The 16,709-nt window shown below is 47.2% G+C and overlaps 5 protein-coding genes across 5 annotated transcripts; 3 read left to right on the top strand and 2 right to left on the bottom strand.

The window, feature by feature from the left end:
- Positions 1–1,746: 1,746 nt before the first annotated feature.
- YBT1_3 (ATP-dependent bile acid permease) lies at positions 1,747–9,268 on the bottom strand (the record flags this gene model as incomplete). The annotated part of the gene is made up of 7 exons (XM_031147365.1): positions 1,747–2,468; positions 2,516–4,028; positions 4,077–6,410; positions 6,465–6,786; positions 7,179–7,883; positions 7,939–8,583; positions 8,631–9,268. The coding sequence occupies 7 exons, from the start codon at positions 9,266–9,268 to the stop codon at positions 1,747–1,749; spliced, it is 6,879 nt and encodes a 2,292-aa protein (XP_031007517.1).
- An 871-nt stretch (positions 9,269–10,139) lies between these two features.
- LHYA1_G002389 (uncharacterized protein) lies at positions 10,140–10,860 on the top strand (the record flags this gene model as incomplete). The annotated part of the gene is made up of 3 exons (XM_031147366.1): positions 10,140–10,174; positions 10,249–10,366; positions 10,471–10,860. 3 exons carry the CDS (start codon positions 10,140–10,142, stop codon positions 10,858–10,860), a joined length of 543 nt encoding a protein of 180 aa, XP_031007516.1.
- A 727-nt stretch (positions 10,861–11,587) lies between these two features.
- GOX (Glucose oxidase) lies at positions 11,588–13,503 on the top strand (the record flags this gene model as incomplete). Its single annotated transcript, XM_031147367.1, has 4 exons — positions 11,588–11,939; positions 11,987–12,581; positions 12,631–13,244; positions 13,292–13,503. 4 exons carry the CDS (start codon positions 11,588–11,590, stop codon positions 13,501–13,503), a joined length of 1,773 nt encoding a protein of 590 aa, XP_031007491.1.
- A 1,035-nt stretch (positions 13,504–14,538) lies between these two features.
- On the top strand, positions 14,539–14,943 carry LHYA1_G002391 (uncharacterized protein; the record flags this gene model as incomplete). The annotated part of the gene is made up of 1 exon (XM_031147368.1): positions 14,539–14,943. One exon carries the CDS (start codon positions 14,539–14,541, stop codon positions 14,941–14,943), a length of 405 nt encoding a protein of 134 aa, XP_031007492.1.
- A 1,181-nt stretch (positions 14,944–16,124) lies between these two features.
- Positions 16,125–16,693, bottom strand: ATP9_0 (ATP synthase subunit 9, mitochondrial; the record flags this gene model as incomplete). Its single annotated transcript, XM_031147369.1, has 2 exons — positions 16,125–16,498; positions 16,594–16,693. The coding sequence occupies 2 exons, from the start codon at positions 16,691–16,693 to the stop codon at positions 16,125–16,127; spliced, it is 474 nt and encodes a 157-aa protein (XP_031007489.1).
- Positions 16,694–16,709: the final 16 nt, after the last annotated feature.

Here is a 16,709-nt window from a genome sequence, read left to right on the forward strand (position 1 = left end):
CTCCCAGTTAAGCTGGTTTGGGATATCGCGTCTCTTACGCAGCCTGAAGATTTAGACAACTTCGTCCTCACATGCAAAGCTCTCTACGAAATCACAAAATCGAGTGGCCTTCTACAGGAACACATGAAGCTCAAACGAACATATGAGAGATGGCGAATATCCCAAAATGAAATCGAAGAGGATCATATGCATCCGATCGAGTTGTTGTGTGCAATTCGAAAGAATCCTGCGATCCCCCAGTATATCCGTTATATGGACCTGGAACCCACTGTCTGGGCTCGTTGGGGGAAGGCTGAGAGAGAAGAGTTGAGGAAAGATGGCGCGCTGAGAGAAATGCTCAACGATTCTTATATCATGCGGGAAGCAGAGCAGGATATTGATGCATGGCATGAAGCGATTCTGGGTCACAACGACGTTCATTTCTCATGGGTCTTTCTCTTGACATTGCTCACGCATGTCACGCATTTGAGATTGTCGCTCGAATGGGGATACCTGGAAAGCTATGATCCTGATGATACGTAGGTTCCTTTTTGCGGATGTTCATATAATAAATATTTACTCATTGTAAAACATAGCTCCATCAACCATAGCTTCAACATCGATCGTGTGGTGAACATGTTCTGTGACCCCCGTATCCAAAGACACTCAAACGCGCCACTGTCCCGATTAGCTGTCATCGAGCCGTGGAGCAGCGATGAACAACCCCGGACCCCTTTGCAAATCCTTGCTCCATTCCTCGCTTTACCATCGATGCGGAAAGTAGTCGTGGACCAGTTGGAGGCTGGCCATGATGAACACGATTTCATATGGCCTTGGGGAGACTTCCGGCCATCCCCCCTCGAGGAAATCGAGTTCACAAACACTGGTATAAGCGCCACGCATATCGCAAGATTCATGGAACCATTACGAAATCTAAAAGTCTTTAGATATACCCACGGGGGCCTTACATACGGGGTCGCGGAGAGATGGGACCGCGGGGCGTTTATGGCTGCGTTGAGAAAGTCCCCTGCGGCAAAGACCTTGGAAGTACTATCACTCGCCAACTTTGAAGCCTGTACTGAGTCGGCTATGGGCATTGATTCGGCTATAAGCACTTTCAAAGGCATGGAGCGCTTGAGAGACTTGGAGTTGGATGTTACGTTGCTCTTAGGCGACGCTGAGTGTGGGCAGGGCGACCTCGCTGATCCGAGCATCGACTATGACATTGATAGGTATCCCTTCAACGATAACGATGGTGTTATTACTGTACGCCTTGTTGATATACTCCCGCCTACAGTTTGCACTCTCAAACTACTCGTGCCTTCAGTTGCACACTATGCCCCTTGGAAGGTTGACTGCCAGAAACTTTTCAACGGCCTTGTGGATGAAAGAGACAAGCTTCCAAATTTGAAAGAAGTCCAACTGCGTGGATGTTGTAGTGAGGACTCTGAGATCAGCAAAGGGGCTATGCCGCAATGGCTTTCCGATTTGATTGAGCAGACGCCATCTGTTGGGATTGCCTTTCACTATGAAAAAACCCCGCGACCGCAACCTGAGCATCTTGATCGATTTGATAATCTCTGGCTCCCAAATGCATGAGGTAAACTTAGGTTGACCTGCAGGGTAGAAAAGAAGAATATACACATTTTACAGTTCGAAGCTTCTATGTACTCAAACATTTGCTCTCAATCGTCTATCCTTCCAATATTTTTATGGAATACAAAAAGCATACTCAGGAAATACTCCTTTTAGACAATAAAACAACTTTTATACCATCTTCTCCAAATCTTCCCTCTCCCCACTCTCCGCAACCATTGTCTTGAAAATCCCCTCTTCCACCTGAAGCAACTCTCTTGCACTTCCAAATTCAGCAGCCACCCCGTCGTTCATTACGAGGATCTTGTCAAAATCCATTACTGTGCTCAGTCTATGCGCGATGACAAGCAATGTTGTATTGGAAAACTCTTCTCGGATGCTGCGTTGAATGAGAGTGTCGGTGTCTTTATCAACAGCACTTGTGGCTTCGTCGAGAAGTAGGATTTTCGGATGTGAGAGAATGGCACGAGCTAGACACAGGAGTTGCTTTTGTCCTTGGGAGAGGTTTTCTCCACCTGACGATATGGGTGACGAGAGGTTCAGGAAGATGTTGCGATTCTCCAGCACAGGCTCTGCCGCTGTGGTGGAGGAACTACTGCTTCCCTCTACCGTTGTCTCCGGGACTGAAAGCTCTGGCACGGGTGTATTGTTGGCAGAGGGGATGAGATGGACTTTCTTCAATGCTTCCTTGAGGTCAAAATCGCTGAATTCATCAAAGGGGTCAAGGTTCGAGCGGATTGTGCCTGAGAAAAGAACAGGGTCTTGGGGGATAACTGCTAGGCGGGTACGTAGGTCGTGGAGCTTGATGGTGGAAATATCGATGCCGTCGATAGAGATGCTTCCTTCGCGGGCAGCGAGAAAGCGGAAGAGTGCTAATGATAATGTGGATTTTCCTTGGGTTGTTAGCCGGATTTGGGGATTGACTGCCTGCCCGACTTACCTGCTCCTGTTCGTCCAACAATGCCAACTCGTTGATTCATTTCTGCGTGGAAACTTAAACCCTTCAAAATCGATGGCAGACCATCTGCATAGCCAACCTTTAGGTCCTTGACAACTAGATCACCTTCTTCCGGCCAAGAAGCACGAACATCGGCACCTCCTTGATCTTCGATTTCGATATTCGAGTATTCGAAAATACGCTCAGCAGCGTTCATATCCAGTTCGGTGGAAGCAATAAGACGGAGACTTTGATTCACCGTCCGACGGAACGACAAAGCAAAAGCGAGAGCGAATCCTGCTAGAGACGCATCAACCCCGTTTGTTGAAACAATAAAGGCAGCGACGCAGGTGGAAAAGAGTGATCCAACCATGGCCATACGGAAGCCAACCCAAGCACTGAACAACCAATTATGCCACGATGCGGTTGTAAATGAGTCAATGAGTTCATACATTTTTGATTCGAAAGCTCTGGTGTTATTAAAGGCTCGGATCGTACTGAGTCCTTCGAGAGATGCGCTGAAGTGGGAGATCATGGGAGATTTCTGGATCGATTCAAGACGCTTAATAGAGCGAGCTCCACGAATATATCGAAGCGCAATCTGGCCGCATATTACAAGAAGCAGAAGAGCGAGGATGATGATATATGGCGATACAATGACAGCGGCGACCATGATGCCGATAATTGAGAGGACTGACGCACTAAGCTGTGCAAAGTTGCTGGAAAGTTGAGTATCCATAGCCTGGAAGTCTGCCGTGAACCGATTCAGAATCCGTCCTGTTGGCACAGTATCTAACCATCTCAAGGGGGTTCGCAGTATCCGAAACGCCATCTTTTGAAAAACATCTCGTGAAGCTCTCAGAGATCCTCGGTAGACAAAATAATACCGCCCAATATCGACCACGGTAGAAACCAATGATATGATGACATAACCTGCAAGATAAAAGCCCAACGTTCGATGTTCTACTTTGATTGGAAGAGCGGTTGTTGAGAAACCTGATGTTGTACCACCTTGAACCAATAATGGTGTTTGAGGACTCGCAGATCTTGCAAGGTATCGGGGTGTCTCAGACATGGCACTCCTTGGGATGAAGTTGAAAGCTGAAAAGGCGTCAAAGTTACCCGGGACGCCTGCAAGGAACCCAACTGACGGAACAGATGCTCTTTGCATGGTTGCTGGTGAGCCATATGAGTTTGCCCATTGCGTCACTTGATCGTTATGCTCGTAACTTGAAGTCCAAATTTTAATCCAATATGATCGGGTTAATGTCAAGGCCTGGGCGATGACGTAAAAGATGAATATGAATACCCAGAACGGTATCCCTCCGGTTGCCCCAAGATATGCAAAGTAGACGCTGCGTTTGACCTGTCCAGTTTCACGTTTCTCATCCTCAACAAGTTTTTTGGGCGTATGAACTGGCTTTTGGGTTGCGGTGCCGTTTGTCTCGTGATTGCTCTCGGCGGAGTCCTCCTGGTCTTTGGCAAGATCGTCCTCTGCTTCCTCTACGGCTTCATCCTACGCAACGTTAGGGAGACCATAATTGGAATAATTGAAGACACTTACCTTAAGTATAGTCTCAAATGTACCAGTCTCTCGGGCGTCCTTCACGAGTCCAGCATAATCAAAGCTGCCTTCAGCAGTCAGGTGTACCACATATTCCGCTCTTGGGAGACATAGCGCAACATGGTGCGTGACGAGAATTCTAGTTCTCCCTTCAGACAGCTCTCCCATTAGCGCATTTTCGTAAATATGTTTGCCGACATGAGTGTCAAGGGCAGAAAAGACATCGTCTAGAATGAGTATTCCAGCTCGTGAGTAGAAAGCTCGAGCGAGAGTCAAACGCCATTTCTGGCCTCCACTGAGACTAATGCCTTGTGCTCCAACTTCCGTCAAGTCACCATCATCAAGCATTTCAAGGTCTTGCACCAGAGCGCAAGCTGAAATCACTTTATCGTACCGTGTCTCTTCGTATGGAAGCCCGAACAGGATATTATCTTTGATGCTGGCATTTTCAATCCATGGTGTCTGGGAAACAAATGCCATTGCTGAAGGGAGCAACCAGTTCTCAGCAGTGGCTTTACTGTCGAACCTCTCATCAATCGGTGGTGGACGAGGGACTGTAATTCTGCCAGCCAAAAGATCGACTTCTCCGAGAATAGCGGCAAGAAGCAACGATTTTCCCGAGCCCGTAGGGCCTGAAATAACGCTCAAACCGTTTGCAGGGAACTCCAAATTGATGTCCCGGAGTACGAATCTGTTCTCCTGCTCTATCGATGTTTCTTCGTCCTCGTTCTTAATGTTGGCCTTTGACGGGAAACTGACCGATACGTTCTGGAAAGAAATTAGGTCTCCTGGCTGACAGTTCTCAGGTTTCTCGGCGGACTTCAAGTATGCGTCAATCCGGTCGCACGAGACCTTGGCATTAATACCCATCATGAAAAGAAAAGGCACCATGCCGAGAATACCCTCCAATTGTCCGAAGACACTAAGAGCAGTGAAAGCAATCGAGGGCAACAAGTCTCCGTGAATATAAGAATATGTAGCCAGAGCAAATATTGTCAAGAATATAGGGGCGATGTCTCCACCAAAGCTCATGTATAGGTTATTCAACTTTGTCTGCCAAAGTATCACGAGCTCCTCCTCACGAACGCCATTGATCTTGTCAAACCACTGCGGCTCCATTCCCGAAAACTTGATCTGTCTAATTCCCCGAAGCGCTTCAGATAATATTTTCGTTTTCTTGTCCCGTGCTTTCATCAGTAATTTCTGATACGAGCCGTATCGTCCCGCAAGCCATTTGTTGACAGGAAAGAAAAGAATAATGGCAAGCATGCCAGCTCCCATACTCTCCCATCCAACGAGGAGCCACAAGAAAACAATGGAGACGACGAATTTCGATGTAAACATAACATAAAACTGATTGATGGCTCCAAATACGCCGACCTGGTTGGTATCAACCGCAAACATATTGATAACATCCTGTTGAGTTTGCTCTGTCTTTTTCTTCTTCTCTGCTTCCTTTTTGGTAGCCTCGTTTGTGGGTTGTTCGGAGGCGACAGCTTTCGCGCCGTTACTAGGTTTTGTTGCATCATCACTACTGCCTTTTTCTCCTTCTGGCATCTTGGGGGGCTCCTTGCAGTCTTTCACTTTCATCATTTTCTCGAAAATGAGGGCAGTTAGTGTTGAACGGATGGGAACTCCAAGGTCGGACCACATCAACCAGCTGACACGATAGTCAACAATATTTCCCGCCATTGTCGCAACTAGGAGAAATCCGACACATAACCAGGCCTTTGGATCCACGACACCTGATTTTTGACGTCTCTCAAGGTATTGCAAAAGTTTGAGAGTAGCAAATTGTGGGGCAGAATCCATGATGGACGAAAAAATAACCAATATCCATTGGAAGACAAGTTTCCATCGGAAGACCCAGAATATCTGACGCCACAGCGAAACTGTTGAGTCTGGGGATATTGAGCGAAAATGCTGCTTTGCCTCCCGCGCCCTAACATGGGCATCCATCGCTGGCAAATCCGACAAATCAATCAATTTTGTGGCAGCAAGATCCAGAATATCAGAACTCCAATTATACGAGTATCTGGCCCAAATTGAACTTTGAAATTGACGTTCGACAACCTTGCCATTTGGAGCGAAAACATCTGGTCGTCTTTTGATGAACAAAAATGTGATGCCCGCCACAATCGACGACAAAAGCTGAATTGTAAGCGCGCAGATGAAAGGAATACGCCCATAACCATGGGGAATTTCTGTCGACAAGACAGAAGCAGCAAGGATAGTCAGAAGAAATAGCGAGATTGAGCTGTATACTCCAAGCTCGTATCGGGATATAGGCCGGATCTCTCTGGAAACAAGCACAACCTGTATGAGCATGAAAACCTATCATTTCGATTAGATCACGATCCGTAACAGAGGATTTAAGAAAATAAATACCCATGCACCAAATAGGAGCCATGGCTGTGTCACGTTGTCGAAGGTTGACGATGGGGACGCAGTGGCGAAGACTGCGAAGGCAAATGACACAGCCAATCCAAGCCCAACGGCAAGAGAGATCACGATGATTTGTTTTCTAGCCGAGAAGTTGCTGACGGTCTCTTTTGAAGCCACTCCATCTTTATCCTCATATATTTCACCTAGGCTGGAATCCTTTCCGCGACGGATATTTCTGGCGAATCGCCATATAGAGGGAATGGTAAGAATGGCGACCACGATAGGGACTGCATACGGCAGCAGTTGAAGTGGATCGTCCATCAGACTTTGATGTTGACTCTAATAAAAAGAGAGTACGGTATGAAGTGATACAGGATCTATTTTATAGACGAGGTCGAGATACGCGGCGGAGACCAGCAGGCAGAAGCATCACGCGAGGTAAGGTAGGACGAAAGAGGGAAAGCGTTGATATCACGTGCTACTCTCATCTTTTCTGTCTAGGTAGCCATTTTAGTATATCATGCAGGCTGTTTGACTGTTTACCGGAAATATATATGTTGCTGCACACTTTATGCTGCGGGGCAAGGCAAGAGGAAAGTAGAGGGGAGTATTCCCGTTGCTTAAGTTCGTTATATTAAGTAGTCGTAAGAGTATTACAGTATATGTGTAGGCATCATCCAATAATATGTGGTCGGCGCCTCTTGCTCTATCCTTTACCTTAATTGAAGCTTTGCATCTTGTACACCGCAGGCAAGGACATCCTCCAATTTCCACCTCGGTGCTACAACCCTTCGAGTACTCTCGTCTTCCTGCCAGTCGGCTAATGTCATACCTTCAGGCAGCGTTTCAATGCCACCCATGATCCCCGTGCTGTACTTCAAGTCTAATATGTCTCCAATCTCATCGCAAGCCTTTAGTACCCGATTCATATCCTCCTTGTTGTGCGCTGCACTAACGCAAAACCTGACTCTTGCAGTCAAGATCGTTGTTGCTGGATAACCCGCAATTACGACACTAATCCCTCTCTGCAACATTTCCCTAGAGAACGCTGCTACTTTTGCGGGGTGATATACCATCATTGGAACCACCGGAGAATCATCGTGCCCGTAAACAATAAATCCCAACCGCTTCAATCCGAGACGCAGATATCGAGAATTAAAGGTGATACGTTGTAAGCGTTCGAGACCTGCAGTCGTAGATGTGATTTGACGAAGGGAAGAAAGGATTTGCATGAGAACAGGAGGAGCTGAAGATTCGCCATAATGCATCGCAGCGTTGGTAGCCCGGAGTTTCTGAATAGTTGCTTTATCGGCGGACACGTAGCCACCGTTAGCACCAAATGATTTGGTGAGAGTTCCCATGAGAATATCAACCTCAGCAGGGTCGATGTTGAAGTAGTCACAAATACCTCTACCACGCGGACTAGGGGTAGAAGTTAGTCAACTACCGAAATCAAAAAGGATAAAGATTTTCCTACCCAAGCGCTCCAATTGAATGGGCCTCATCAACAAACAGGTAGAACTTGTATTTCCTCCTCAAGCGACACAAGCCCGGCAAATCCGCAATAGTCCCTTCCATAGAGAACAAGCCTTCACATACAACCAAAATCTTCTTCCATATCTTGTGGTTTTTTGGTTGTCCTTGACATATTGCTTCCCTCAAGCGAGCCTCCAGGCTCTCCATATCATTGTGTTTATAGCTTGTGACGAAGGCGCCACTCAATTTCGCACCGACTCTGATACTTGCATGATTCAACTCATCTGAAATGATCAAACAACCGGGGCCCACCAAAGCGGGGAAAGAGGTAGCGTTGGTACTGAAACCCATCGAAAAGACCATCGCATCCTCCTTACCGACAAATCTTGCTATCTCGCGCTCTACTTCTATAGTAAGATCCGAGGTGCCAGCTTCAAGTCGAGGAGATGTAGAAGAAATGCCATAGGCAGATATGGATGCATGGACATCATCTGCGCAAGGGCCGGAAGATTGGGCGAATCCGAGGTAATTGTAAGAACTTAAATTCAATGTTGTAGTATGGGTACCAGTGTACTCAAAAGTAGCGTTGTAGTCGTGAGAAACACGGTCCATGAGTGTGATATAACGGCCCGGAACACCTGTGATTCTGAGGTTGGTTAGCGCGAGACATTGCCAGGATGGGAAGATCCGTACGGTCTCATGAAACAATCGTCTATCCTAGCTTTCAACCTGCGGAAGAAAAAGTTGTCAAAATCGCTGTTTAATGCAGCGTATCCGTTTCGTTCTTTAAAGTCTCGGTATTGCTCAGGGTAGAACCTTTTTCCAAAAAAGTCTCGCGTTTTTCCAACAACGATCAAAATTATATAACTGAGGTAGGTAGTTACGAGGTAGAAGTAGGCTGGCTCGTCTGTGGGTAATCGAAGGAGGGGTCCGCCTTTGTGCTCAGAGATGTAACGGTGACATTGGGACCCGATGGGAGCGAATTGCGAATCAATTGGTTGTTCTTCGTCCTCTAAAGTGTTTTGAGTATGGAGGTCCCCAAGTTCAAGCTCGAGTCTATCTTCGGCTTCCTCGGCTTCCTCCTGGGGTTGTGCGATGGCGGCAACATCATAAGAGTAGGCTTGCCATGCAGGGACCTGTACCATTTCAGGTTCAACATCCTCATAGTCGTCCAAGCAGTTGTACCACGGTTCTCGCAGGAATGCCGGAGGTGCGAACATGAACTGTTCGAGGCCGTTGAAGCATTTATAGACGTTCGAGATGGTAATGGCGCTGACTTCCAGGAATCTGCGAACCCTGCCAGCTGCGGTCAGCCAGCTGAGGGGTGCCATTGATAAAGAGTTTGTTGTATCTTCTTGGAAGGCATCAAGTTGGAGGTGTGGTAGATAATGATACGAGAATGCCTGTACGTGCGTGCGGGGCGTTAATTTCGGTATCTCAGGCCGAAGATGGGGTGCTCGCGAGAGCACGAAAACACCTGATAGGAGGCTGAGTACTCAGGGTTCAGGTGGGCCTGTTTGTTTGTTTAATTGATCCATAAGCTGACCAGTGTGTTCGCAGTCCACAGGGTCTATATCAGAACTCAGGGGCTCGCTAAACCTTCCTTCAAGGTTACTATCGACGTATACAATACTTTCCTCGAAATAATAGAGCCCAAAGATAGTGAGCGGATCAATCATAGCTTTTTTAGAATGGTTGTTTTATTTCTCCTCGTTTTGTAGATCGCATTGTATTAGTAGTCATTTCTGCTTTTAGTCACCCGTGAGCCCCTCAACTTGCGTAAAGGAACTCTTGTTTCATGACAGGTGAAAGACCAACTTATTAGAATACCTTTAATCTCACAAAAATCACGGGTAGTAGCTTTTTATACCTGTTATACCTTGCACTTTAACATTTATTTCCAACATTAATGGTGGAAGAATATCACGGGTCAAGGCGCTAGTAATAGTTGGTGTTTTGTTTCAAAAGCGTTAACGCGACCGTGAGGCGAGGGCGAGCTTGAACTCTCACGAATTCATGCTTCTTCATCTTTCTCGCCCCATTCAATCCAACCAGCAACCAGATCTTTATATCATGTCTTACGAGTATGTCTTGGCTAGACAGCAATAAAGGCAGCCATTGGGTCCTGCCAATAGGAACATAATCCTCAACGCGGTCCCACGTGCTGTTTCTGGACTCCATAAACCTACGACACCTGCACCAATGCCAGCGCCTGCACCTGCTGCGAGCACCACCGGGTTGCCTGCTCATTTACTGAACTGACTCCTCGTACCTAGCTTCCCGCAAAATGCAAAGCAATTGAACTCGACAGCGATGAAGGCGATGGAAACGACATCTTCTCCCAGAATTGCGACCAAGTCCGACGCGAAATACGTGCCTTCCTTGGTGCTGGCGAAATGAAGATTGGCGAGCTTCACAAGACTCTTGGGGTCAGTGCAAAGTCTTTTAACACTTCATGGACAAGAGTGGCCCTGACGACGGCATGAATACTGCTACATATCCCGCGGCGTACCGCCTCTTCAAAAAACGCTAGACCGAAGGAATCAAGGTGCCAAAGAAGAAGGTCAAAAAGAAGGTCAAAAAGGAGGAAGAAGCAAAGAAGAACGATGTCTCGGGCATCCAACTTGACGGCGACGCGGACGTCTCAGTTCCCGTTTACGATTCCTGCGACGAGATTCGAAAGAGTTCGGCATACCTTCGCGAGCCCCATGTCACCCAGGCCGGTTTCCTGCGCGAAATAGCAAAAACATACACCGACGGAAGGAAAATACAATCAAAAGTTCTGGACGATATCCTTAGCAAGAAGGGTGCAAGTGCAGGAAACACTAGCGCTGTGTTCTATGGCAGCTACGTTTTCTTCGAGAAGATGCGGATTAGGGATGGCAAGCCCAAATCAAAGCATAGGCAGGAAATGGAGACATGACACCCAGATGGCTTTCAGACTGCTAGGCTTCGCGACCACGTGTGGTTCATGGAAGGAGAGCACCCATATCAAGATGGATATGGTGAGTACCCCTTCACAGGCCGCCGTTGAAGATCAATTGAAGCTGTAATAAGGCCTGGACAAGACGAGTTATTCTTCGTATCTTTATTTCAGGAGATATTTGATCGGGACAGAGATCTGTAAAATTATGCGCTGGGACATTGATACTCGAAGATATTTCCGCCTCCACAGGCTTGTTTATACATGACAACAGTCGATCTATGCATTGATCTTACCAAGATTGTTTGCAACATTTCTATCACTAGTACCAACGCAGAATCCTTGTACGACTCACTTTGTGCTACAGAAAACTCATCAGTCACACATCATTCGCATTAGTAGCACGATTTTAGTAGCTAGACAGGTCCTGTGCATGCCTGCTGCAGACTGCGGGGTAGTAAGCAAAGTGACCGAAACTGAACCTCCCTCCACCCCAGGATCCTTATCGGCCCGGACTACGAGGGAGCCTCTGGGGGGTGCCTCTGAACTGGGGAAATCTGGCCGCTCTCACGCGTAAATGCGCCTGTTTTCGTTACTTTCGTTTATCATAGTCTGATCACGGTCTTATTTCCTTGCATCTCTCTTTTCTGTCCGGTGTTGCCTTTCTGTCCATAGTTTAATTCTCTAGGTTTCCTCCGCCTATGTCTCTATTGTCCTTGCTGCAAACATGTTGGACCATACTACCTCTACGCTCCTTGCTTATAGTTTTACAGCGACCTTAATATCCCTCTCAAATGCAACACCTAATGATAAATATGATTTTATCATCATTGGAGGGGGTACGGCTGGGCTCACAATCGCAAATCGTCTCACCGAGCTGCCGCATATCACTGTTGCTGTAATCGAAGCTGGCGACAAAGTGCTCAATAACCCCAATGTTACGGGCACAGATAAATTTACAGCAGCTTTAGGTACTTCGATTGACTGGCAGTATGAGTCGACCAACCAAACTTATGCAGCGGGGCAGACAGTCTCATGTCCTGCCGGCAAAGCTCTTGGTGGAACAAGTACAATTAATGGTAAGCAGTCATCGGGAACTTCGACCAGTATCTTACATTACCCCCAGGTATGACTTGGATCCGGGGAGAGAAAGCCCAAATTGATTCATGGGGCACTATTGGCAATGAAGGTTGGTCTTGGGATGAACTATTTCCTTATTACAAGAAGAGTGAAAATTTCATCGTCCCAAGTCCTGCTCAAGTTGCAGCTGGTGCGTCCTACAACGCTATAGATCATGGAGAAAGTGGCCCTCTGAAAGTTGGATATCACCCGGAGTTGCAAAATGGATCGCTTCACGGATCAGTGGGAACTGCGTGGCAGTCGCTTGGTATTCCATCCACTATTGATGCAAATGGGGGAGATGTCCGCGGGTTCACCGTGGAGCAGCAGACACTAGATCCAGATGCCAATGTTCGAGAGGATGCTGCGAGGGCATTCTATTACCCCTTCCAAAATCGAGCGAACCTTCACATTCACCTCAATACCACCGCGATGAAGGTGGTCTGGACTTCCAACGATGTTGATGCAATAGCAGATGGTGTTGAAATCATTTCTTTGAATGGTTCTGTGTCAACTATCAACGCCAGACGCGAAGTCATCCTCTCTGCCGGCTCTCTGAGATCTCCAGCAGTTCTCGAGTTGTCCGGTGTAGGAAACCCAAGGTCTGTTTAATTCGCTGATCTCTTCACGGTATGTGGCTGATGCAATTAGTATTCTTGACAAGCTCGGCATCTCCAGCAAAATTGTTCTACCAGGTGTTGGAGAGAACCTAATAGACCAACCAAACAACGCAATTATTTACAACTCGAGCACAACCTTTAACGGCACAACTGGTTATCTGGCCTATGCTACCGCAACAGACTTTCGCATGAACCAACCCAGCGACGATGACATACCAACCTGGGCCGAACAAGTAGCAGCAGCAAACAACCATGCAGTCAATGCATCTTCCCTCGAGTATCTCTTCAAAGTCCAGTCAGGGCTATTGAAAAGTGTTGCAAATGCCGAAGTTTTTCTCTCAACTGGAAAGGGCATAGGGTTGCCTCCCAGCGGCTTCTTAGCAACTGCATTCTGGCTACTTATGCCATTTTCCAGAGGAAGCGTGCACATAAGCTCTTCGAACCCTCTGACATATCCAATCATCAATCCCAACTACTTTCTCGTAGACTATGACCTAAAAGTACAAGCGGCAATTACGAAATGGGTTCGAGAATTCTGGATGACAGCACCTATGAGCAGCCTCGCCTCTGAAATATCTCCCGGGTATACAACTTTACCAGCAAATGCTACGGAAACGCAATACACTAAATGGGTCAAAACTTCTTGTACGTATTTATGTTCCTTAAACCTGCAAATTCGACTGACGTGTCAGTTTCTTCCAATTCTCATTCCCTCGGAACGGCGGCGATGATGCCGAGGAAGCTCGGTGGAGTAGTCGACAATGCTTTAAAAGTTTATGGGACGGCCAACCTTCGCGTCGTGGACGCATCGATCATTCCTTTTCAAATCAGTGGCCACTTGACAGCTACCATATACGCCATTGCGGAGAAGGCAGCTGATCTTATCAAGGCCGATATAAAATAATCGTAGGGCTTGGATGTCTTTAACGAATTGAAACCTTAGTACGCCGTTGCTCTATTTCCATGTTATTCCTCTTTCAATGTAACCGCCACTGCTACATATAAAAGGTACATGCTTCCTCCGTTGCCTTACGCCATTTTCCCGCACTATTTGATTATCATCCACTTCTTCATGCAGCTCACATAAGTACCTCTCACACTTCCCTGCAACTGTGATAACATGCCATGAATCATGGCAACCCGCTTCTATATGGAGTAGACCAAGCGGCATTATTTTATTTAAGCAGAGAGTCTTCTTATAGTCTGTGAAGCCTAGATTTCGTTGGCATCGAGCCTTTTTATACTACACCTCTCTATATCGATGTATGACAACCGGCACTGTCGTGATCGCGGTTCTAATTAGTTGAATCGACGCAAGGGCGTCGCCGAATTAGGCGCCAGTAAATTAAGCAGAAGCCTAGCTAAGAGTAGACAACCTCCAACCTCGTTCTCCACTATTAAGTCTATACCGAAATTGAGTCTTGAGACTTTTATGCGCACATCAGCTATCGGGGCGTTCCATTATATGTATGCCCTTTTGGCTAAGAAAATTTCAATCATAGACCATTACTACCAATCACCATGAACCTTTACCAGTACTCCTCTAAGCTCGGGCGATGAGATTCGGCTGGTAAAGCTTTTACCAGGACCCCTTTCAGCTGTTATTGAGATTGAAATCAGCCGCCGAAAGAGATCATCAAATGCAACATGGGGGGCGCTTTCTTACGTTTGGGAACTTAATCTGTTAAGCTGAAAGAACTAGCATATTTAGTTTTATATATACTTGCACACTATAAATTAATTATATTATCAAGTCGTGAAGTGGCTAGTTTTTGGTGTGTTTTCGCTAAAGAATTAGGGGTGCGCACGGAATTCTGTCACCTACTGGTGAGTAGTTAGCGTCCCGAGCTTCGTGATAGCTTGCTTGTTCATAAACTGTGATATATTCTTCCACTTCTTTGCTTCATCACAACTACACCTTAAGCAAACAACATTCGCCATGTTCGTGCAACGCTTCCACCGAATACTGCCGGGAGCCTCAGTAACTTCTGCTTCTCGTGTCAACCTACAGACTGTACGGCGCTATGTTGTGAAGTCACGCGGGGACTTACTCGAGTCAATCTACCGTCCAGCATTTGCAAATCTCGAGAAAGGGTCACCAGAATATGAGGGTTTAGCAAGTTCTGGTAGAGTTTGGGAAAATTTATTTCAGCCTGGAAACATCGAACCTTACCTGCAGGCTCAATCAGACTTGAAGGAGGCTCTCACTGAAATCGATGAGCTGAGAGAATGGTATCAAAAGAATGATAAGGCCAAGACAAGCATTGTTCGAGCTTTGGTTCCTGAATATGCTCAACAAAGCACATCTATCGAGCTCAACCCTTTCATGTCGGCGACGCAGTAGCCATCTCCTCCGAACTCGAGAACCAACTATTCAGCAAGATCGATTCTCTGGGCGTCATGTCAACTTCCTCCGTCTCGAAACTTGCTTGACCGGCCCCAGAAACCCTTCTCCCGGGAAAGAACGCGAACGACGTCGCCGAGCTCCGCAATCACATTCTGGTCAGCCGTTACATGACCGAAACTGCTCTCAAGAATCCCGGGCCAACTGATCTCTCTGTCGCTGATATAGAACAGCTTTCGATGATGATTCTTCGAGGAACTAATGCGGGGGGTCTATATGCCAAGACCTGGGGCGAGCATAGGAAAATCGGAGAATACCGCTCCCTTCCTATTGGCGTTAGATCCAACCCACTACGCATTTTCCCCTATGCTCAGGAAGTAGCTGCCTGTATGCATCGCTATATCGAGTGGCGCGACCGTGCCCAAGCTGACAAGATTCTCCATCCCGTCATCTTAGCGACGCACTTGTCGACCTACTTCATACATATCCATCCCTTCCTCGATGGGAACGGCAGGCTGGGTCGAGTCCTGTTGACTGGTTCCCTGATCCGTCAAGGACATCTCCCAGTCGTGTTCATCGACCTGGACCATGGGGATTATATTGGGATGATTTCAGATGCGCAAGATGGAAAGCCAGGCGATCTTTGCGCGACAGTCGCTTAGACGCAACTTGAGATGTTGTGGACAATAAGTCTGCGGAAATAGGTTGTCTAGGCGGAGGAACCTGTTCGGGAAAGCTGGCGTGCGGTCTCCATAAGTCTGAATGTAATAAGTATTTTATACTGTGGTCCCAAAGTTGATTTTCCTGCTCGGTATCAAGAAAGAAAGTACAGTGTAAGAAGGGATTCAATTGTCTGGAGACCTTGATGGAGTACTTCATGTTCATGTAGATACGGGAAAGAGAGACGTTTGTGAAGAAGATGGCATCGGGGTAGCGGTAGTCTCGAATAGCTATGCTTCATAGAAGGAAATCCTAGTCTCACTTCAGTCTCTTAACCCGGACCACAGAGAGTGTATTCAATGAAAGTATGTAGAGATTCAATCGTGGTGCAAAGTCTGTATTGTACATCTAGCAAGCACCTTCTAGACAAGTCATCTCCCTGAATTTTCTCTACCACCCTTCATCTCTGATTAGCATCTCCACACCTTTCCACCCTTCTAATTCAGCATGCAGTAAGCTATTTACACAGCGAACAGAATCAAGAATGAAACCATCAGGGCGAACAAGCCGGTGGCCTCAGCAAACGCAAAGCCCAGAATGGCATACGAGAACAATTGTCCCCGGAGTGCTGGGTTCCGTGCAACGCCCGTGATGAGGGATCCAAAGACCGTGCCAATGCCAGTTCCAGCACCGATGAGTCCTGCAGCGGCGGCTCCAGCTCCGATGAGTTTACCGGCACCTAGGATGGCGGCTCCAACGGTGATGGTCTCGGTGACGACGCCACGCGATTGGCCGCGGGTGAAGTTGGAGCATGCGTTGCGGAGCATGGCGTTGTTGGAGAGCAGACCAGACTTGTTGGTGGATGGCTGGAAGCGAGAGATTGAGGTTGTTGGGCCTGTGAGGGTGGTAGAGAGTCAGCTTGGATTGGGTTGGGTTGGGTGGGATGGATGTGAAGTTGTTGGTGTTGATGTTGATGATTTGAAAACGTACCATTTGTGAAAGCTCGGCGAGCGATTGGGTTTGCCTGTCGCAATGCAGAGGCGCCATTGACGCGTGCAGAGCGGGCAGCAAGCTGGGCGATGGAGTTCATGATGACTGGTGATGGA

This window comes from Lachnellula hyalina (genome assembly GCF_007821495.1).
Source record: "Lachnellula hyalina strain CBS 185.66 chromosome Unknown contig00027, whole genome shotgun sequence".
Taxonomy (NCBI): Eukaryota; Fungi; Ascomycota; class Leotiomycetes; order Helotiales; family Lachnaceae; genus Lachnellula; species Lachnellula hyalina.